A 23,921-nucleotide genomic window follows, 5' to 3' on the forward strand; every position below is an offset into this window, starting at 1 on the left:
ATTGATGAGCTACACAATCTTATTGGCACCATCCAGTTAGGGACTTGGAAAAACCACAGAGGAAAGCCAGATTCCCCTGAATAACAATGGGAAATAAGTTGGAAAACATTCAGGAGACAAAACTTGTACTTCTGTAACTATATATTTTAACCCCTATGATGATGATTCTGACATAACCTGAAAATGTGCATTGCCATCAGAGATTACTAGGGCTTTTGTCTTAAATGACATATCTATCACTCTAACATGCTGAAATATGGATTCTAATGCAGTATGGAATTCATTTTTCCCAAAAACCTCTTGACTTTCCTAAATCCAGACTAAATAAAATAGATGTATTCTAGACAAATTATAGTTCCCAGATAACTCTAACATATAGAAGTAACTTATTGTGTCCCAATAACAACATAAGATCAGCTTTTACAGACAATCTCATTGATCCTGAGAGATTACAACATTCATTGGGTAGCAGAAGAGATACAATGATCCAGAAAAGTTAAGGGAATGAAGGCCACCAAAAATACAACTTATGACTCCATCCTTAGAGAAGCTTTTTTTTTTTTTTTTTAAACATTTTAATATAGTTCTATTGGGAGGGAGAGAAATAAATTACCTTGCTAAAAGAAATGATGAAACCTGTGTGAAAAGTCTAGATATCAACTTTCTCTTTCCTTTTTTTCCCTTCTGGAAAGAAAAGGTCCTATCACCTGAATCTGCCTTTGTTTTGTGTAGGGATGCAGCCGACCATGTATTCAGTGAAGGAGGCTCTCCAGGGCAGGCCTCACTGGGTTCGGGTGGGCTATGATATCTGTTATTACAAGTAAGTGCATCATTAGTATATCTTTGGTTGCCCTTCCATTCCCTCCCCCATTCCCTGCTTAACCACATTGATGCCCCCTAACCTTCAGCTGCCAATGCTCATCTGCTAAACTTGCTGCAAATCACTCAAGATTGCAAATCTCCTGTCCTTGAGTGGAATAAACGGGCAAGATGTGTATACATTCAGTACCTGGCATGTAGTACGTGCTGAATAAACATTTGTTTCTGGTTAATTGAGGAATGCTTTATTTTGATTTTAATGCAGCTTACTATTTTTGTACTTAAATGATATAGTAGCTCCATTCTTATATTTTGGTACCCTACCTGTTTGTCTAGAAGTTGTCAATAGTTCATAAGCAACTTTTCTTTAATCTTGGATTCCATTCAAATAGCATGAACCTTTGAGAGTTTATATTGAACAAGTCCACATGAATTGGAGTTATATTTCTTCCTAATCAATCAGTAGATGCTTGTATCAGTAGACAATTAATACACACTTAAATTCCCCTACACTCGAAAAGTCCTACAAAAACCAAACTAAATGGGAAATGACAGGACACACAGAAATGTATTCGGTCATTTTTGAGGTTCATTGCCTGTTTCTAATGGAGCTACTGACTGATCTCTTTTGGACTCATGGACTAATGCTTATTTCATGGTTGGGTTTATATAAATCTAACTTTCTTTTCCACTGTGGGTATAGTGACTAAAATAAAACAAAACAACAAACAAAACCAGTGAGACCCTTTGGAGTTCTAAGTAATAATATATATATATATTTTATATATATATACACATCTATCTATCTATCTATCTATCTAATCTATATATCTCCTATATTTGATGGACAATATTCAGTAAGCTTCTTAAGTCTTTGGATCCAATAGAAAAAATTGATAGAAGCAGAAGGTGGAGGACATTGGTTAGTTGGTTACATTTATCAACCAAAGTGATTGTGAAATTGACTTAAGTATAAGGACAACCTTGAATTAATCAAAACTCTCAATTTGATGAATTGGTGAGGTATCAGTCGCAATACATGGGGTGCTATGGACCTGTGAAATGTTCCCATTGAATTATTTATAAAATTAGCTGTATCATACCTTCTTTTTTTTACCTCAAAACCATATCCCATTATCTTTCTAATGACACTTCTCTCATGGGCCAAGTATCATGGTACCTCTAAAGATAATAGGGTATTCAGGCCAGTGTTAAAATAATTGTTTTTTGCCAGATAATGTAAAATCAATACAAGGTGTAGGTATGTTATACTCCTACAGGAAGACTTAGCAATCTTATACATGAACTTTAGAAAGTGAAGAATGAATCATGTTCTCCTGTGAAAACCACAACCAGGAAAAATCATCAGTGATATTGATCTTTTGAAGAATTCGCCCTTCCTCCAGTTTAGGCCTAGGACTAATAGTGAGCTTGGATTAACACTTTGCACCTTGCTCCAATAACCTGTACCTTTGCCAGGAGGCTGTTCCCCTTGGAGTAGTTGCAATAGGGGGAGGCTCATGGGAATGTGGTCCTTGCAGTGGGGAGGAGGGAAAGGAAGCTCAGTGTGGAACACAGGCCGCCTAAGGGATGCCAACATTAATAGCTTTTAATGTCATTAACAAGACAATTGTTCTGTGATTAAAGAGCAACTCAGGGGTATGATGAAAACCATGAATGTGTAATGTAATTCATATTCATGTTCCAGACCTGAATACAACTGAGATGAGTGGATAAGATTGTTATATTGTAATATCATTTGTTTTACAATTATTCATCAAATTATGTTAACATATTTGCAATACTTGGCAATACTCTGATCTAATAAAAGATTGACATGCTGATCTCTGTTCACCTCCAGATCTATCTACTTAAGAATGAATGAGTATGCCTTTTCCCCCCTCTATTTTAGGGTAACCCTCATAACTTTTTTTAAATTTGCCCAAAAGATTACCTTGGTCTTCTCCAAGTCATTTTCCTCCTATGCTTCTGGAGAGCATTCTCTCCTTTCAGTGACTTTTATGCTGCTCCTTCTGATATTTGGGTAGTTTACTTGAACGATGCAGTTATCATCTGTGATCTGGAGCTCCACTGTACAACTGTGCTTGCCTCATATGGAGGGTATTTTTTTAATGTGTCACCTGCCCTCCAGTGCTTGCTTGCGCAGATACAAAAGAGGAGCCGAGGGAGAAAGTTCTGAGGGAGAACTACTCCCCTCCTGCTGTAGCACCTTCAGAGTTGTGAATGAGGATTTAGAAGGTGTCCCATCCCTTTTTGCTTGGAGGGATGATCACTGTGAACTAAAAGACAGTTGAAGGGGAAAACAATGAAAAGAACTTTTTGAGCGGGAGACCAGGAAAGGTCAAACCCACTGCACCCTTGCCATTCAGAGAAGTAAGCATTGAACGTTTTAGCCTTCACTTTCCACAAGTCTACTTCTCCCACTGACATACATCTAGTCTTATCCCTTTTCATGTTCTCCCAGCTCTGATGTAAAGTCATTTCAGTGCTGAAGGACAGTGGGAGGGAAATGGTGTGCTGAGTGGCTATGTAATACACAATGGCTGATCTCTTCTGACATTTATCTTTACTCATGAGGGGAGATGGAATAGCTCACTCATGAAGATGAATGTCATACAAGTGCTCTGCCATCATGTATCCTTCCGATATATCTCAAGAGAGAGATTTAAAGTTATATATAATATTAGAAACACTGCTACCACAGGGAAGCTTGGTGGCTGGCTGCTGTTCTGGTTTACGGATTCTGCTAAGTGACTTGATATGTCCTTGTTAAATGGAGTCGTAATCATTCTAACATTATCTATTTCACCCTTATCTTAGCATTTGCTTATTTCATGTATATACTTGCATGTACAAACACATACAGATACATTCCAGCGTTCTTTGACTCATCTTTCAACACATGACTGACTTAGAAGATGGAAAAGCAAAAGGAAGTCCATAGCGACTCAGATATTAGTATGATTGATCCTAGATCATCATTGATCAAAGCTGGTCCACATAAACAGATGCAAATCCATCATTCCACACGATTTTCATAAATCTTTCCCACTTAAGGTGGGAAGAAAAATTAATTTGATGGCTTCAGTGACATGATACATCATATCTAAGAGGTTATTTTTTTCCCCCGTCTATAAACACTCTCAAATAATCCCTTGATTATTTTTTATACACCACCTGATTTCTTACATATTCTCAACTCCAAGTGCTTGTGCACATTTGTCTGACTTTTTAATAAGGACTATATTGCTTCTTGAGATATTCACAGAAACTGCACAGAGCAGCTCAGTCATAATCTTACTAGCTTCAACAGGCAAAAGACCTCTTTTAAGTTTACTTTCTGGAGTCTGGAGATAATAAAATCATGGATTTTTACAATCATAAAGGACCATAGAGGTTTTAAAAAGCAATATATACCTAAGAAGATTCTCTTCTACAACAGTCCTTATAGTTGTTTGTCACCCAGCTTCCACTGGAAGGCCTCCAGAGAAATGGAAGTCATATCTTTCTTAGAAACCCATTTCATTTTTTCTTAATTATTTGGTAGTTTCTTCAAAATATTTAGAAGAAATTTTCATCATTCTTAATTCAGCCTCCTGGTGACAAGCAAAGCCATTCAAATCTTTCTTTCATAAGTCAACCTTTCAAATACTTAAGGAGCTATCCTATGTCCCCTGCCTTCTTTTCTCCAGGCTATACATCCCCAGTTCCTTCAGCCAATTCCAAAGCATGATACTGAGCTATCTCAACATCTTTGTCACATGCTCAAATTTGTGAATGTTCTTCTGGTAACGTGGTGCCACCACTTGCTCAAAATTTAGAAATGCTCTCATCAAAACAGAGTACGGGAAGATTTTCACCACCCATGACCTGCACAGCCCGCCCTCACTCAAAACAAAGTTAAATGCAAGTCATGTCATCATTTGTTTGATGGCATGGTCTTCTTTGGCAACGAAGGATGGACACAAAAGATGGCATTACCTTTATAGGTTTTCATGTTGTAATACTCACTAATATTGAGCTTTGAATCCAGGGCTAATGAATGCTGTGTTGTTGAGGTGTAAAAGACTCATAACATGGACATTAAATATCAGGGAAAACAACTTGTTTGTGTGATCTCAACATAGACTGGGCAACTATAATGGCAGTGGGACAAGTGTATGAAAAGGAAGCTCTGCAGAGAGTTTGGGAACATATGAAAATAAAATTTTTTTAACTGTATAATGTTTATACTTTATTATATATCAGAAATATACCCAATAATAAGAAACAATTACATGGCCATTATGAGGATACTTCTGCACAAATCAGTCCAATCATTAAAATAGGTTTCTTATGGTGCTTATGGCACTGATGAAACATCATTATTGCCCAGAGATATTTTAATTCATTGATATAGGCACTCTTTCCAATGGGAAAAATCACAGCTTATCTATAATTTTGCTTCCTATATGATTTTCCTACATTTCTTTACACAAATCCTCTATAGAAGTTTCATCCAACATGCTGTCATTAAGGAAGAAAGATTTTCCTCTGTGTTTGCTGACAGTGTGTCGATGCAAATACAAAACATCAGCTTTCCATTGGTTATGTTTCACTCTTAAAAATTATACACAGAATTAAAAAAATTTGAAGTTGGCAAAAATATTAAATTCAAAATAGACAAACTTTTGATATAATAAATAACAATAGGAGCTTTTAAAGAAGACCATTAAATATACTATAATTAATTTTTGATTTTTAAAAAAGAAAAATAAAATTGTCAGCATAAAACTTTAAAATGGGAAGTCATAATAAATGAGAAGTAAGTTATCAGAAACTATTTGTCCAATTATGTCACAAGAACCTGTAAATGAAATGATTACTCACAAATAAATATATAAGTATATATGTATACATAAATTCTTCATAAAAATGTTATCTAACATAGGTATTTTAACTGTATGTGTACCTATGTATAGATGCATTTATTTCCATATATGTACATATACGATTGTGTATATACATGTATGTGTAACACATATGTATGTATATGTATGTATATATACACACATACAAAATACACGTATTACAGACAAATATAGATTTTATATAACTTGAAACTCAGAAAAGAATAATTTCGTTGGAGGTTGATTTAGTTCCCAGATAGTTTCTGTTCATACTGCAGTGAGGATAAGCCCTCTCATGGTGAGGCCAGGAGTTTGTTTGGGGTTCAGCCAGAGTTTAAACCTGAGACTGACTGTAAATGAAATTGCTTCAAGCGGCAACCCCAGGCTAAAATCAGCACTTAGTGGGGATTCTGACTTACTACAGTGACCCTGGAAAGAAGGCTTTTCAATGTTGCATGAGCTGCTATGGGGAGCTTGTTCTGTGTTAGTCCTAGACCAAGGAATCTGACAGTGAACTCCTGATTTGTGAGGTGGAAAATGTGTTAATAATGAAAGATATCTGGGAGACAGCTGAGTTTAGTATGATTGTTTGTCAGCTCCAGCCACTAGCCATGAATCGGAATATATAGACCTAGTCTCTGATGTTTATAGGAGGGGTAAGACAAAAAGTGTACACTGTGGGGTGGGGGGGTAGTGGCTATTCCATAATCTGATTGGCTGCCACTGGTTCCGTCCCTTCCACTGAGCTGTATCCCATGCCAAAAGATGTGATTGACAGGCACTAGCTGCTCTGCTGGACATAAAGTGCATGTGAGTTAGAAATGGAATAGTAATATTTTTACAAGTCAATTCATAAAGGGAATCAAAGGTACAGCATATGCTGCATACATGCATTCAGAGCAGCCATCTGGTCCTTTACATGCTTTCTAATAACTCAAGTATTAGCTTTTGGAAAGACTGCAGAACTTTGGGGATATCTGGGAGAAGTAAAACCAATTAGGTATGAGGATCCAGATGGCACAGCGGGTGGACATACTCATGTTTAAAGTTTTCACTTGTGGGTCTCTGCCTGTAGTCCCAAGGGAAACAGACTGTTAGTCTGATATGAGGAAACAACACAGGATATTCACCTTGGGATTTATTCCGATGAAGCCTCATTCCTTCTCTTTGCCAGAATAACTAAGGATAGAGTTTAATATTGGGATGCACCAGAGCAAGTGAACTTTGTGAAAAATCTACACTGATCTTTAAAGTTCTATCTGTGCTGTATGTCTTTAGCTTCAGATAGTACAATCACTCTATTCAAAGTAGTTAAAATAATTGACATGTAGGTTTTTTTTTTTTTGTTCGTTTGGAGGGGTATTGATAAGGGAGAATAGGGGATGGAAAATCAACTTTTTTCTTTAAGAACTGACCAAAATAATTATACACTTTTTCCTTTCTCCCTCTTCTTCCTCAGATAAAACCAAAAGTCTCAACGTAATATAATTAAACCAGTATTAAACCTTAAAAGGCAGAATTACATCTTGGGTTGTCCTTGCATTTTAATGTAGCTGAGCCTATGGCATTTGTCAGGAAACCTTGTCCAACAGACACGCTCAGCGTTTGAAGATTAGGTACAGGGCTGACTGGTGTATTGTCAGGGGTATGTTGCTAAAAATGCACTTCTGGCTGTAACTAACTTTGATATCATTCTCTGCAGTATCAGAATTGGTCCCTCATCTTTGACAAAGGGAAATGTTCACTCCAGATCGTATTGTTCTTTCTGGAAGCTGAATCACTCACAAATGAGGAGACAAATCTTCTAAACCCTCTTGAAGGATTGGGAGAAAAGCCTCCCTATGTGGTTAGAAGGAAACAATTTTCTTGGCCCTGACTGTGAAACTTAGACTTTATCCTATAAATCTTCTCAGTAGAATGGGATTACTAGCCATCCCTTGCATTTCCTGTGGGCCAGTTTTCATATTAGTCAATTAGATGACTGTATAGTTTTCATTTTCAAATGCTTCTTGAGAGGCCCATGGTATTTAAAAAACATCATTTCAGGGGTAAAAGAACTGGCCTGGAGATTTGATTTGCTTCCTAGCCTCAGTTCTGATGATCTTAGGCATTTCCCATCTCTGGGCTTAATTTCCTACTCCCAAATCCCATAGTGACAATCCCACCACCCTCACGTTATGATGGCAAAACACTTTGCCAGAGTGGTACAAAGCATCCAAGAGATACTCACTCATCTTTGTGAGGCCCATAACCTTAATGAGAGTCTTTCCTTTCTCTCTGCCGTTCATTTCTCTTCTTGTCTTTCCCTCCAGAAATCATTATCGCCAGAATTCAGCTGCTGCAGGAGCTCCTAGAAAATGCCATTACACACTCACCTTTTCTGTTACGTTTCCTCATAATGAAGATGTCTGCTACCTGGCTTACCATTACCCATACACCTATACAGCTCTGATGGTAATACTCCCCCTTCCTCTTTTATTATGCTAATGGAATTTACATAGTACTGAAATGATTGAGCAGGAAATCTATTTCTGTTACCATGTTTAGACATAGCAATGATATATCGTGTGGAAACTGGTGATTTCCTATGACAAATAGATGCTGTGGCCTCTGAGTTTCAGATGCCTTATATAGGAAACAGAAAAAACTTAAGAGGGTGACATAAATTCATTATAAATCTGGTAAAAACAAGAACTCATATCCATCTATAGATTTAAAAAGACTATTCCTCAGAATACCTCTGTGAGGTAGTAGTATATTATTATGATTGTTAATAATAATAATAATAATATTTATATTTAGGTCATGAGTGATTGATATAGGGAACTCCTGGTTAGAAGCCTCCTGCCTTCACAATACAGATCAGCAACTGCTTGTCAAATATAGTTTGAGAGAGTTAAGAGTGGCTTAAGTGATTTACCTACAGTCCCACAGACAGTATGTGTCAGAGACAAAGCCTTGAGCTCCAGGTTCTCTTAACATTGAAGCCATCTACTGTGGCAAGCTGTATAGTTTATTAGGTTCCACTTTTATAGATGAGAAAACTCAGGGTCAAACTGTTTAAGAGGCTTTCCCAAGGTCACACACTTATTTGGTGCTGAGATCTGCATCTAGGCTTTTAGATTCCAAGCCTGATTCTTTTTGCATCATGGCATGTGGAGCAGAATAATTGTAAATGAAACATAGAGTCCAATAGAGGGAGGCCTAGACAAAGAATCCTTGCATCTGAGTTGTTTTCCTGAACCTACCACTGATGAGAAAGAAGCTTGAGTTTGCTTCCTGACCATTTAAAGCATAATGCTGTTTCTTTATCTGAAAAATAGGACTAATTATCCTTGCTCCCAGCTACATCCTAGATCTTTTGAGGATTAATGAGTATCTTCTGGAAAGTACTTTGATCTCCTCTGTTAAAGCAAAATGTTATCAGAATATTAATGATTATACATATGTCATATACATACTTATCTTAACCAAAAGGACTGAGTTTTTCATTTTGAGCCTGTGATTGGAAAATAAGAAGTCTTCTGTAATTAAAAAGTCATGCCTGCAATACTTAGCATACTGTTTGCCTCTAATAGTTGGTTATCAAATGTTTCTGGAACAAATTAAGATATTTATAAGGAAATTAAGATATGCTCATATGTGAGGAAGCAACCTTATCATTTGCCTTTACATCCATTGTGCTACACAAAAAAGTGTATGGTTCTGTAGAAAGAATACTGGTTCTGAAGTTAAAGGATTTGTATTCAAAACGTGCTTTTAATATTTATTGCTTTTGTGACATTATGCAAGTTACCTTACCTCCATGGGCTTTGCCTTCCTCATTTGTAAGAAGAGGAGGCTGAGCTACATGCCTTCTCACATTCCTTCTAGATCTGTCATTTGTTTTTCCATGCACATCTATATTTACATGCAGCACTGTCCATTAAACTGCAACAGGCATTAAGATTTTCTTTGATGCTTAGCACACTTCCCAGTAAGTTTTGTCCAGCAAAACTGTAATATAAAACAATTAGAATCTCCTCTATGATTGTTGCTACTTGTAGGATGCATGGCATATAAAATTTATAGTCTCTTTTAGCAGTTTTTCACCTCAACTTTCATGAAATGTTGACTCTCACCACTCTCAAGGGGAGACTGTGGTTAAAGATGCTGGACAGGGAATCAATGAAATTGAGTCTTAATCTCAGTTTTGATACCTCCTACTTGTGTGATCTGTGCAAGCCACTTTATCATTTGGGGGCTTAGTTTACTCATCTATAAACTGACGAGATTGGATTCAGTTAGATGATTATCACTTATGGTTGAACTAAATTATCTATAAAGCTTCTTATACCTTTAAATTGCATGATTATCTGATCATATGTATAATAGTTTCTCCTCTTTTCTGGAATAAATGTGCAATTGGTTCATTACTTTGGTCATTTCACATAGTATAGAATTTTGTATGTTGTTGAGGTTTCAACTGGTACCAAGTTATACGATCTTAGAGATGGAGGAGATGGGACTTGTTTGGAAACCTTAGAAATTAGTTTGTCAAATCCCATCTTTTTAGACTTGTCAGAACCATAGAAATTTTAAAGTGGAAATGGGGTGAGATGTTGTAGACAAAATTCATGCTTTGAGTAGGGATTGAACTATATGACCTCTGGGAATCTTTCCAACTTTAAGCATCCATGAAACTGGGCTCCAGACATGTTAAGTGACTTATCTAAGAACACATAGCCAGTCAGTGGGAGAGGCCAGGCTAAAAACCAACTTTTCTTACTCCCAGTGCAGTGGTTTTTACATGACTGGTTCATAAAGTTTTTGGTCTCAGGAGTAAACTCTAAACAATTAATGAGGACCTCCACAAGCTTTATAGTTTATGTGGGTTATATCTATTGACATACTATATTAGTAATTTTAAAATCTTAGTGTCATGAAAAAAAATGACCTTGTAGCACTTCTAAAAAGCGTTTCAGGGATCCCCAGGTGTCCCTGGATCAATTTTTGAGAATTGCTGCCTTATGCTATTACTTCAAGCAGCCTCAAAGATCCAATAAGGTGATAAAATGCTACCTTTGTAGTGTGGAAGAATTTCTGGCAATATTGTTTAATTTCTGCTAGATGTATCAGCTTGTCCAGTTCAGTGGTTCACGGAACTATAGCTTAGACCCCTGAAAATCCCTTTTAATGAGTACCTGTAATTATCTGGCCCTGCCTGATTAGAGAGACATTTCTAATGTTTGAATTAGAGTGATCAGCCAGTCTCTTTCATCTATAACTCTAGAAGAGAAGGTCTATAGATACCATTCAGAGGAGGAATCCATTTTCTCACCAAAGCCATTCCAGTTCCATTCCTAAGACTTCATTCTTCTTTTTTAGATCAGTACAGGAGTCTAAGAGGCTAAATTAAGGCCAAAAATCCCTTTGGTCACACCCCAACAATTTATACAACCCTCACTAACTACTTACCCTGGTCCTCTGGGACCCAATTATCCACTCCAACCTCTAGGGAAAATAGAGTGAATTCATTTTAAAAACTGACAAGGAGTCCAGAATCCATTTTTATAAGGAGAGTAACACAATCTGCAGGGGAGGCCATGAGTATGGGAGGCAGGAGACCTCCCACACAACGGGTTATTGGAGAGTCCTTCTTATTCTAAATCTCTGAAGCTCATCATTTTGGCACTGCAATTCAAGAAGAATGGCTCTACTTGTACTTGATTATGGAATTCTTGTTGGCCAGAAACTATGGCAAGTTGGAGGGATGGTTGTGAGAAGAGGAGTCAGGAGAAGGGCACATGTTGTTGCTTCTGGATAGATGAAATAGGGCAAGAAATAAGATGTGTTTCTTGAAGGTAGGTAGGTTTTAGGTCTTATCTTATATACCCCAGCACAAGAATTGCATCCCCAATGGCTCTCAGTCTTTGGATTCTTTAGATTTAAATGAGCCAAAAAATTGGGGCCTCTGTGATTTCTGAGAAACATTTTCTCCAATCATGGTCAGAATGAGAATATATCTGGAACGCACATTAGTCATTTTTATTTTTGGACATGTTCTTGGGAGAAATTTTTTTTCTTCTGAAAGATCAGTGATAAATTAAATGTGATTGATACCCTAAGGGCAGATTTAACTCTCTGATGCTTGGGAGTTTTAGTGAGGGGTGGAAAATATACTTCCACATGGAATTCACAATTTTTAAATCTCTCAAGTAATATAGTATATATTTAGTAATTGTAGACATTTTTATAGCAATGTATATATATATGTGAATATTTTCTCAATGTGCCTCTAACATTACAACTCTTTTTTATTCATTTTATTTTACAAGAGAAATAATTGGGATTCAGTCATTTCAAATTATATCTCTCAGATGTGTGCAGGTGATGATATTGGGTAATTGTCAAAATTACAGTATCATTGACGTAAATGCTGAGGTCAGAGGGGTGATAAACTTAATCGATTGTAATCAACCTTATAACTATTTAAATATGTGTAATGATTGAACACTAAAGTACTCAGTAATATATTGATTAGTTTATGAAATTGTTCTGGGTAACCAGCTGTATCAGTTGAAATTCTAGACCCAAGATGTAATTTCCTTGTATATTTTAGGGGCAGAGAAATGGTATTTGTAAGTAAACCTAATATTGTCTATAAGGGTAGGAGCCAAAAAAAGTGATCACATGAAGGATCCATATGTTAGCTGCCCAGAAACCCTTCCCCAAAGGTAAAAGCAGAGTTTTCCAATAGTCTCTTTATACCCTCTATGATATATGGCATTGAGAGTGGGAACACCACTAAATACAAAGTAGAGAAATTACGAGGGTAGGCAAGAAACAAAATACCACATGTGTAACATTTCTATGCAAGACCACAGCACACACAAGGGACTGGAATGCAATCAAATGGGAAATGTTTGGACATATATTGACTCAGAGATGCAATAGGCAGATCATATAATAAGGTTGTTAAATAACCACAAGGCCATAGACTACAATGTTGGAAGGTATCCCACAGGTCATGTAGATCGACCAGCTGATGGGTAGAAAATCTAAAACCCATATGGGGCCTATTACAAAAAGGAGAAAAGGACAGACCAAGTAAGAGAGAGGAAGGTCTTGTTAAACTAGTTGGAAGAAAATGGAAAAAGAGAGATAAAAGACTGTAGTGGGATAATTTCTCTGTATTAGTTTAAAGAAGTCTTGGAAGAGAGCAGGTTTATTAAAGAATTAAGGATTTCTAGTGACCATGTCACATGTGATGTGATGTGATGATAATCTCTGCTTAAGACTATAGAAAATATCTGAATGACTTAACTTCTTTCCCAGGTGCTTTTCTACTATTTGCTGAAAGATATTTCCAAATGGGAAACCCTTAGGATGATGGTCTTCTCTCTTTTCTTTTTGATATTTCTCCTCATTTGGAGTACAAAAATAATCTGTTCAACTTTTATAAGCTACTCATCCACTCCATCTATATAAAAAGACAGCATGTAATTAATTGATCTTGGAATTCAATACTCACAAGTGGCTTACTTCCATGTTCAAGAACTTGAAAATGATTTAATTCAATGGCAATTTCCTATAATTTCATCTATCCCTATCTCCCACTCCTCCCAAACCTATTCTTTAGCCTCACTATGACCTATGAACTCTATGCCTTTCAATATTTTGTGATGTCATTATCCCTGTTCTACATGCCCTCTCTTTTCTTCCTAATCTTGACACTTTCATAAATCAGATAAATTTTTCACTCTCATCCTGAATTCTTTGCATCGTTATCCTATCATCACTCAGACATTTCCTCATGTCTCATCTAGTTGCACACATTTTGGACTTCCTTAACTTCTATACTATGGCCACTCCTTTTAGCTCTCTCTGTCTCTGTTTCTCTCTCTGTCTCCCTCCCTCCCTCCCTCCTTCCCTCCCTCCCTCTCTCCTTCCCTCCTTCTCTCTCCCCCCTCCCTCTCTCTGTTATTTTCTCCTATTTTTTTTTTTGTATTTTCATCCCTAGATTAGTGTCTGGCACAGAGTAGGCACTTAATAAATTTTTATCTACTATTTACCACTCATGCCAAACCCTAGCTCTGTATTATGTCTACCTTTTGCATGCTATTAAGGAGATAAGGGATAGAGCTAGAGAAAGTTCCAGGATCATATCTTGTTATCTAATCTCAAATGGGCTAGCATTCCTGAAAGGTAATGCTATACCCTTCTCCTACCTTCTTAGTCCTTAGTCTCATCCTTGACTTTCACCAAGAAATTCCTCTTCTCCCCATGTCCTTAAATGACACTAATGGCACTTCATCTCACAACTACTGACATTCTCTTCTTAACTGCAGGCTCTGCTGAAGTGGTAGCTCATCTACTCACTAAGGTCAACCTTATCTAAATGCAGCCTTGATCCCATTCCACCCCATCAAATCCCATGCAATCCTATTCCAACCCATTCCCTTCTATTCTATTTCATCCCATTTCACTTTACCCCATCCCATCTCATTCCAAAAAAGTTCCTTAACATATCTTCTTCTCTAGCATACCATCCCAACTATAATCTCTCTTTTTCTGATCAATCTCTTCCTGTTCAATGGTCTCTCTTATCCTCAACAAGCCTTCACTAGGTCTTATCATCCTTGTTAACTAACAACCTGTAGGTCTTCTTTTCTTAGCCAAACTTATTTTCTTTTTTAAATAGTATTTTATTTTTTCTTTCAGTTATAAATCAAGAAAATTTTTAGCAAGATTTTGAGTTCCAAATTTTTTTCCCTCCCTCATCTGCTGAAAATGGTAGGCAGTTTGATGCAGTTTATACACGTGCTATCATTTAAAAATATTTCCATATTAGTCACAGTTGTGAAAGAAGAAACAGATCAAGAGAAAAAAATGAGGAGTAAAGTAAGTGAAAAAAATATGCTTCCGTCTGCATTCAGAATCCATCAGTTCTTTATCTGAATATGGATATTTTCCTTTATGAGTCCTTTGTACTTGTCTTGGATCATTGTGTTGCTGAGAAGAGCTGAGTCATTCATAGTTAATCATCACACAATGTTGCTAATGCTGTATGTAATGTTTTCCTTGTCTACTCATTTCATTTTGCATGAATTCATACAAATCTTTCCAGGTTTTTCTGAAATCTGTCTGTTTATCATTTCTTATTGTTCAATAGTATTCCATTACATTCATATATCACAGCTTGTTCAACTATTAATTCATTGGGGATCTCCTCAATTTCCAATATTTCTTTTTCTTCCTTCCTTCCTTCCTTCCTTCCTTCCTTCCTTCCTTCCTTCCTTCCTTCCTTCCTTCCTTCCTTCCTTCCTTCCTTCCTTCCTTCCTTCCTTCCTTCCTTCCTTCCTTCCTTTCTTTCTTTCTTTCTTTCTTTCTTTCTTTCTTTCTTTCTTTCTTTCTTTCTTTCTTTCTTTCTTTCTTTCTTCCTTCTTTCCTTCCTTCCTTCTTCCCCCTCTTTCTTTCTTCTCCTTTTTTCCTCTCTCTCTACTTCCTTGATATTTAGGTAAAAGGAAGTGATGCTTTCATGAACCCCAAATATAGAAACATATTGAGGAATCATTGAATTGTTTTCTTGATATTTCTAGGATCAAATATAAACCCTTATTTTTGGCATTTAAAATCTGGCATCAAAAAGTTTTCACTACTTGCTTTCTTCCTACCTTTCCAGTCTTTTAACACTTGATTCCCCTACAAGGGCTCTATGTTCAAATCTTTTTTTTTTATAACATTATATATAATTTATTTATTTTTCAGTTTTCAACATTCACTTCCACAAGAATTTTAATTCAAAAATTTCTCCTCATCTCTTCCCACTCCCCCACCCCAGGACAGCATGCACCCCATCCACCACTTCCTCCAGTCTTCCATTCCCATCTCTTCTGTTTTCCTGTAGGGCAAAATAGATTTCTACATCCCATTGCCTGTACATCTTATTTCTCAGTTGGATGCAAAAACAATTTTTAACTTTCATTATTAAAGCTCTAAGTCCTAGATTCTTTCCCTTCCTCCCTCCTCACCCACCTTATTGAGAAAGCAAGGAATTCAATATAGGTCATGCATCTGTAGCCATGCAAAACACTTCCATAATAGTCATATTGCAAAAGACTGACCACATTTCCCTCTGTCCTATCCTGCCCTCCATTTATTCCATTCTCTCCCTTGACCTGTCCTCCACAATAGTATTTGCTTCTGATAATCCCTTTCCCCAATTTGCTGTCCCTTCTATTATCTTTCTTCTCTTATTCCCTTACCCCCTGCCTTTCTGCAAGGCAAAATAGATTTCCATATCCAATTGAATGTGTATTATTCCTTCCTTAAGCCAAATCCCATGATAGTAAGGTTCACTTAATTCCTTTCATGTCCCCCCTCATTCCCTCCATTGTAAAAGCTCTTTCTTATCTCTTTTATGTGAGACAATTTCCTACACTCTACCTCTCCCTTTCTCTTACTCTTAGTACATTCCACTCAACAGTAAATTTTATTTTTTAGGTATTCTCCCTTCATATTCAGCTCACCCTGTGTGCTCTCTCTATGTATATCTCTATATATCTGTATCTATATCCACTTATATACATACCCATACATACCTACACCTATCTATTTATCTATATTCCCTCTAACCACCCTAATACTGAAAAAAGGTCTCATGAGTTACAAATATCTTTTCATGTAGGAATGTAAACAGTTCTACTTTAATAAGTCCCTTATGGCTTCTCTTTCCTGTTTACCTTTTTGTGTTTCTTTTGGTTCTTATATTTGAAAGTAAAATTTTCTATTCAGCTCTAGTATTTTCAACAAGAATGCTTGGACGTTCTCTATTTCATTGAAATTCTATTTTTCTCCTGGAGTATAATACTCAGTTTTGCTGGGTAGGTGATTCTTGGTTTTAATCTTATCTTCTTTGACTTCTGGAATATCATATTCCAAACCCTTCAGTCCCTTAGTAAAGAAGCTGTTAAATGCTGTGTTATTCTGTTTCCATTTCCACAATACCTAAATTGGTTCTTTTTTGGCTGTTTGTAATATTTTCTCCTTGACCTGAGAGCTCTGGAATTTGGCTGCAGTATTAGTAGGAGTTTTCCTTTTGAGATCTCTTTCTGGAGGCTATCAATCAATTCTTTCAATATCTATTTTACCCTGTTGTTCTAGAATATCAGAGCAGTTTTCCTTTATAGTTTCTTGCAAGATGATGTCTAAGTTCTTTTTTTGATCATGGTTTTCAGGTAGGCCAATAATTTTTAAATTGTCTCTCCTGGATCTATTTTCTAGGTCAGTTGTTTTTCCAGTGAGATATTTCACATTGTCTTCTATTTTTTTCATTCTTTTGATTTTGCTTTATAATTTCTTGGCTTCTCATAAAGTCATTAGCTTCCATCTGCTCCATTCTAATTTTTAAAGAACTATTTTCTTCAGTGAGTTTTTGAATCTCCTTTTCCATTTGGCTAATTCTGCTTTTTAAAGCATTCTTCTCCTTATTCAAATTTTGGATCTCTTTTGCCATTTGAGTTAGTCTATTTTTAAAGGTGTTATTTTCCTCAGTATTTTTTGGGGTCTCCTTTAGCAAGCTGTTGACTCATTTTTCATGATTTTCTTGCATCGTTCTCATTTCTTTTCCCAATTTTTCTTCCACCTTTCCTACTTGATTTTCAAAATTCTTTTTGAGCTCTTCCATGGCATGAGACCAGTGCATATTTTTTTGGAGGCTTTGGATGTAGGAGCCTTGACTTGCTGTCTTCCTCCAGTTGTAAGCTTTGGTCTTCCTCTGGTTGTATGCTTTTTTCATCCTCATCCCAAAGGATGGAAGGAAATACCTTTTTACCAAGAAAGTAACCTTCTATAGTCTTATTTTTCCCCCTTTTGGGCATTTTCCCAGAAAATCATTTGACTTTGAGTCCTTCATTAAGTGGAGGGGATACTATCCCAGGCTTCAAATGTTTTGTGCAGCTCTTCTCTGAGACATCACTGGGGAACTGTAAGTTTTCAGTTCCTCCAAGGTGACATTGGCAAAGGAGAGGTGTTTACTCCTATCTTGGCCTGCATTCTGGTCTATAAGCAACTACAGGCACTCTTTCCTGCCCTGGAACTGTGAGTAAGATTACCTCTCCACAACCACCATCATCTCTGCCATGCTAGTGCTCCCAGTCATTCCAGGTCCACCACTCAGGACTGAGACTCAGATTAGCAGCTTGATTCCCCCAGGGTCTATAGGCTGAGAGTTCCAGAAGTGGCTGCTGCTGAGCCAGTGGCTATAGCTGCCCTGGGTCTGGGTCTCTGGCTATGGCTGACCCCACTCCCTTCTCACCTAGGTGAATGAGCTTTCTCACTAACCTTTGAAGCTGTATTTGGCATTTGTGGGTTGAGAAATCTGGAAACTGCAGCAGCTGCCTGTAATTCAGCACCCTGAAAACTGCTTCAGACCCATCTGTGACGGCTCTGCCTATGCTGGGCTCTGCTGGGCTCCATGCCCAGTACAATAGACTCTTCCTGTTAGCCATCAAGGATGTCTTGGGCAGGAGATCTGCTTTACTCTGTCATTTTGTGACCTCTACTGCTCTAGAATTTTTTTAGAGTAATTTTCACAGGTATTTTAAGGGTTTTGGGAAGAGAGCTCAAGCAGGTCTGTGCTTCTACTCTGTCATCTTGGCTCTTCCCTCCTCTATGTTTAATTCTTTCCATATTAGCCTCCTTGTTGTTATAGGTACCTCTATGATTTCCCTCTTTCCCTCTGCCTCTTTGAATTCCCAATTTTATTTAAGACTTATTTCAAATGGCTTCATCTTCATAAAGCTTCTCTTAGTTTTGTCAGAAGAAGGGAACAGAATAAGCATTTATCTAGCATCTGCTATGTGGCAGGCACCATGCTAAGTGTTCTACAACTATGATCTTATTTAATCCTAACAACAAACCTGTGAGGTTATTATCCTTATTTTACAGTTGAAGAAACTGAAGTAAATAGAGGTTAAGTGACTTTCCCAGAGTCACATAACTAGTATATGTTTGAGACCAAATCTGAACTCATATCTCCAGGTCCAGTGACCACTGTGCTGCCTAGCTGCTAGGGTACTACCTCTCTACCTTGTATCAATTTTGTATACATTCCATAGATCATAGATACGCTTTTCCTTCACAACAATTCTCTACCTGCTACTTCATCTTTCTTGGTTTCATTTTCCATTTAGCAAAAATTCCTAATCTCTTGTTATCTAGGGCTACCACCCATTTCCTTACAAGATAGTGATGTGCTGAAGCCAGTTCCCTGACGCCAATTGTTAAAATTTTAGTGTAAGCATTTACACCTGGGGAATCTAGGCCCTTACAGATCACAACTCAATTTATTATTTAATTGATGGTTTAAACTTAAAAAAGGATTAAGAAAATGTTCATAATGCATATTAAACTTAAAAGTGTGTCTTACGTGCATTTTTTCTTTCAGAGAGCTGGTTGTTAAACATTTATCAGCATATCCCAGTTTATAAGTCAACATGACTAAAAACATAAAGACTGGTCACCACTCACTTGTGGGCAAGAGACTCTCAGCCCAGGGATGAATCAAAACAGAAGACATGTAGGAAGAAAAGCTAGTTAGAAGTGCCCATTCTATACCAGAATTATTCATTTATTCCCTTTTGTGCCATAAGAAATCTTTAATTCATTGTGGGTTGTATTTTAATGACCAGTAGGAACTGTGCAGTGTCAAAACAATAAGTTATGTCTCTTGCCAGGTGATGAGCTTTGTTCTAAACAAGCGAGACATGAAAACAAATGGTAAGGAGGTAGGCAGTAGAAGTAACATATGATTCATTAAAAACAAAACAAAACTTTTCAGAATATACAGCGGTTTTTCCTGCTTTATGGCAAGCCATCTGAGGGGGGTCAGGGTGGTCTGTGAGGTCAAGGAAGAGTCTTCTATGAGAGTTTTAAGAGAGGATTTTAAGAAGGAAAAGAAAACAGTTGGCTTATCCATGGAGTTACACAGGATGAGATTTGTGATGTTATCAACGGATATTACAGAAAAGTCAGGCCCTATTTTTTCTTTAAATACCTCACTCACCCCTATAGGGGACCACCATAATTACCTATAACAAGTCTTACATTTTATAGCCAAGTCTATCAGAGTGGGTTCCATGGGGTAATAATTCTAGTTCAGATGGCCCCCATATTCAAAATCCTTGCTTTTCGGTAGGTTTCTAATCTTCACCAGGAGCAATAGGAGTGTCCAATTAGATAACAACTCCCTGAAACCCAAGACATGATGCTTCACCTCAAGATCATTTGCAGCAGAACAAAGTATAGCCTCTTTGTTAGTAAAAATTCATCAGTAGGCTGATAACAACAAAAAGTCTTTCTCTTTGGCAGAGGCCCCAGTGCTATCTTGTGCAATTCCATTAAATTTTGTTGTCCAAGTTTTGTACCATTTGTTCAATTTAATGAATTAATAAATATTTATTAATCACCTACTATGTGCTAGGTACTATGTTGGAGAGAAAAAGAAACACCCCTCCCATTAAAAAATCCTTCTTAGTTTCAAGAAGTTTATATTTTATTCATTCTACCTGGGAAATAAATAAAATACATGCCCAAGTAATTAAATACAATATTATTTCAAGAGTAAGTTGGGGGAGAATATTAATATTTAAAGAGGTAGGTGAGGGAGTAGGGTACTGGGAAGGGCCTTCTTTAAGAGCTGTACTTTGAAGGAAGCTAGGAGAATCTAGAGGAAACAGGTGAGAGGGGATACATTATAGATACGAAGGACCACAAAAGCACAGAATCAAGGGATTCTAGGAAAGCCAGGCTGTCAGTTTGACTGCAGTGGAGAACATGTGAAAAGGAGTAATATTAAATAAGCCTGAAAACGTAGGCGGGAGTCAGATTGTATAAATATTAGGCTGAGGACTTTTTTATCCTTAGAGGAAATAATGGGGTGTTTTGATCAGTTATGTGCTTTAGAAATACCTGTTTGGCACTTGTGTAGAGGAGAAAGAGACCGAAGGCAAGAAAACCACTGGCTGAGTATCCATTACAGCTCTGAGGCAAAGGGGAATTTGTTTGAGACTTGAGGGAAGGGATATTGAAGAAATAGATGAGAATATAATGACTAGCCATCACTTACTCGATTTCTGTCCTAGGCCCACCTTGACTTACTGGAAAAAAGTGTCAACCATAAGAAAGTCTACTTCCAGCATCAGGTGCTCTGTCAGACTTTGGGAGGAAACCCATGTCCACTGGTGACCATTACAGCAATGCCTGAATCTAACAGCAGTGATCACCTGCAGCAGCTCCGTGAGTAAAGCAAGATTCTCCCCTCACTCCCACCCCACATCTGCTTTTTTCTCTTCCTCTTAATTCTTTGTCTACTACTGTTTTGGTTTTGACACTCTTTCTATCACTCAAGGATTCCATGTCTAGTCTTTTTAGACTGGAGTCTCCTTATAAATGAATTGTTTAACCAATGGAATGTATAAAATTCCCCTGTATACTGTGAGTGTGTAATAAAAAGATAAAGAATGCAATTAGTCTTTGGATATATGAATGTAAAGTTCTCACTCACTAAGTTATTGTCCTAGATTTACCTCCCAAGTCTCATTCCATCTATCATTCTCAAATGTGCTTATTGATGGCTTTATTTTTATATCAGTCATTTTCCACCACAACCTCTCCTGATTGAACCTTCCCTTGTACAAAAATATGCTTACATATACACACAAAGATATGCTCACAAGTAAAACCTCTAATACAGAGACTATGTCTGATAGTATATACAGTATTCTGTCCTCGTATATCTTCCCCTCTTCGGTATGTAGGAGCTTCATTTTCTCTTCTAGATAGATAGGACCTTAACTTTTCCCCCCATTACCAAGTTCACCATTTTTTTAATGATGTTTTCATGGATATGGATGTTGTTATTTAACCCCAACTGACTCATCCTGGGTCATCTCCAGTCATCTTGATGAATATGTGGTCACTGGATTCAGACGGTTCTGGAGGAGAAGTGAAGCTGGTGACCTGAACAGCCCTCCCTCCCATAAAACAAAGTCTAGTGCAAGCCATGCCATTATTTCTCTGATGTCATGGTCTTCTTCGGCAACGAAGGACGAACACACACATATTGTCTCTTGATTCTTTGAATTTCACTTTGCATCAGTTCACACAAATTTTCCCACCTTTCTCCAAATTCCTCATATTCATCATTTAGAAAAAGCAGAACTGAATATCAGACACTGATAAATGTAAGCACAGTCACACGTTTCAGAAAGGATGATTCTGATGGGAATAACACTAAGGAAAGAAAGTTACACAGTTTGCTTCCTTCTCCTGTGGTCAAAGTTGAATTGGAGATGAGACAGTATACATCCTTCTCTTTTTACATAGGGTTTCATACACTGTGGAAGGAGGCCTGTTTCCTATTTGATTGCTTCCAAACAAAGCCTTATCAGAACTTTGCTGTCTTCCTTTAGGGATCTGTTTGACAACATGGATGCTTTTTAAATTTTGGGAAGTGGGTACATAGGGAAGGAAAAGAGAGCCAGAGATAGATACATTCAGAACTGCAGAAAGCTAATCTAAAATTGTCTTTGAGCACATATGTATTTGACTGGTAATTGGTTAAGGTTTGAAAATTACTGCTGGTATTTTTCCAGGCTCTGTGATAGATAGGACCACAGAAACAGGATGAGAAATACCAAGAGGATTCTGTGTAGGGAGGGGGAAGTCTGAGAAAAAAACAGTTAATTTATCCCCTAAAGACACAGCCTTACCTGATGAGGTGCTAACTGCATTCAGGTGACTCATTGGTGATATGAAATGTAATTTCTCACACCTCATCAGCATTTGACAATGGATGCTTAACAACCTGGCTAATCAACAACGGATTATACCATCTGAATTAATGAGGCACTAAAATGCTCTAATGAATAATGAGGGAATTTTCAAAAATTCTCTTATGTGTTTTATCCATTTAAGAACAATTTGTGCCCTAGTCACAGTTCCCTCTGCTTGGCAGATGAGTGGGGCTGGGGAGCTGAAGAGTGGAATCCTTGCAGGGCTGCCTTCAGTGAACAATTATTTACCTAATCAGGTTGTCCTGCACAATCCCTGCTTTGTAGCAATAAATTCAAAGAAAGGGGGCAGGAGGGCCCTCAGTCAGTCAGCATGCAATCGGTTATAAAATGTTTATGATGTGCCAAGGATTAGGGATATAAAGAAAGGCAAAAATTCACTAACCTGAAGTAACTTATCTACTGAAGAGGCAACATGTTAACATTTAGGTACATAGAAGATAAACAAAAAAAATAGACTGAAGGAATTTTGAAAGGGGAAATCACTAGAAACTGGAGGTGGGGGTCAGGAAAGACCTCCTGCAGAAATTGGACTTTGAGCTGAATCTTGAAAGAAGCCAGAGTAGTGGGAAGCAGAGGCATTTCAGGTATGGAGGATAACCAGGGTAAAGACAGGGAATGTGGATATAGAGTGACTTGTTCTAGGATAATGGAGTAAGCTAGTGTAGAGTAAATAGAGGGAAGTAAAGTCAAGAAGACTGGAAAGGTAAGAAGGGGCCAGGTTGTAAAGGGCTGCTGTTCACTCATTTCATTCATCCTACTCTTTTTGACTCCATTTGGGGTTTTCTTGAGAAAAATAGACTGGAGTTGCCATTTCTTTCTCCAGTTCATTTTACAGATGAGGAAACTGAAGAAACAGGGTTAAGTGACTTGCTCAGGGTTGTTTGGTTGGTTGTTGTCCTTCTTTTTCAGAGGACCAAAATGGCATCACTGTATTGGAGTCAAGGTGCAGTATGGCCTAATGTGGTTGATCAGACCTATGAGCTTGAAAAGCTCTACCACAGGTCAGGTAGAAATAATACCAGATGAAAAAGTGAGGCAAACGGGTTTAAGTGACTTGCCTAGGGTCACACAGCTAGTAAGTGTCTGAGGCCAGATTTGAACTCATGCCTTCATGACTTCAGGCCCAGAACTCTATTTACTTCACCACCTGGCTTTCAAATAGAGGACTTTGTACTAGATCCTAGAAGAGATAAGGATTCACTAGAGCTTATTGAGCAGAAAGCTCTTAGGACCAGACCTATAGTTTAGAAAAATGACCTTGCTGGAACTGAGGTTCCCTTGTCAGTGGTCCAGGCTGATCCAGTCTAGTGTAGGGCAACTGAGTGTGAGTCCAGAGGACTCTGCCACTGTACAA

The 23,921-nt window shown here is 37.5% G+C and overlaps 1 protein-coding gene across 1 annotated transcript in view; it reads left to right on the top strand.

Annotated features, from left to right (window-relative positions):
* Positions 1-21,035, top strand: part of LOC140509776 (cytosolic carboxypeptidase 4-like) — a 45,070-nt gene extending 24,035 nt beyond the window's left edge. Inside the window, exons 9-11 of the mRNA XM_072617720.1 lie at positions 733-820; positions 8,042-8,183; positions 20,855-21,035. Coding sequence (XP_072473821.1) covers positions 733-820; positions 8,042-8,183; positions 20,855-21,016 — 392 coding nt within the window. The 3' untranslated portion in view covers positions 21,017-21,035. The remainder of the gene's footprint in view (positions 1-732; positions 821-8,041; positions 8,184-20,854) is intronic.
* Positions 21,036-23,921: the final 2,886 nt, after the last annotated feature.

This window comes from Notamacropus eugenii, chromosome 1, assembly GCF_028372415.1.
Source record: "Notamacropus eugenii isolate mMacEug1 chromosome 1, mMacEug1.pri_v2, whole genome shotgun sequence".
Taxonomy (NCBI): Eukaryota; Metazoa; Chordata; class Mammalia; order Diprotodontia; family Macropodidae; genus Notamacropus; species Notamacropus eugenii.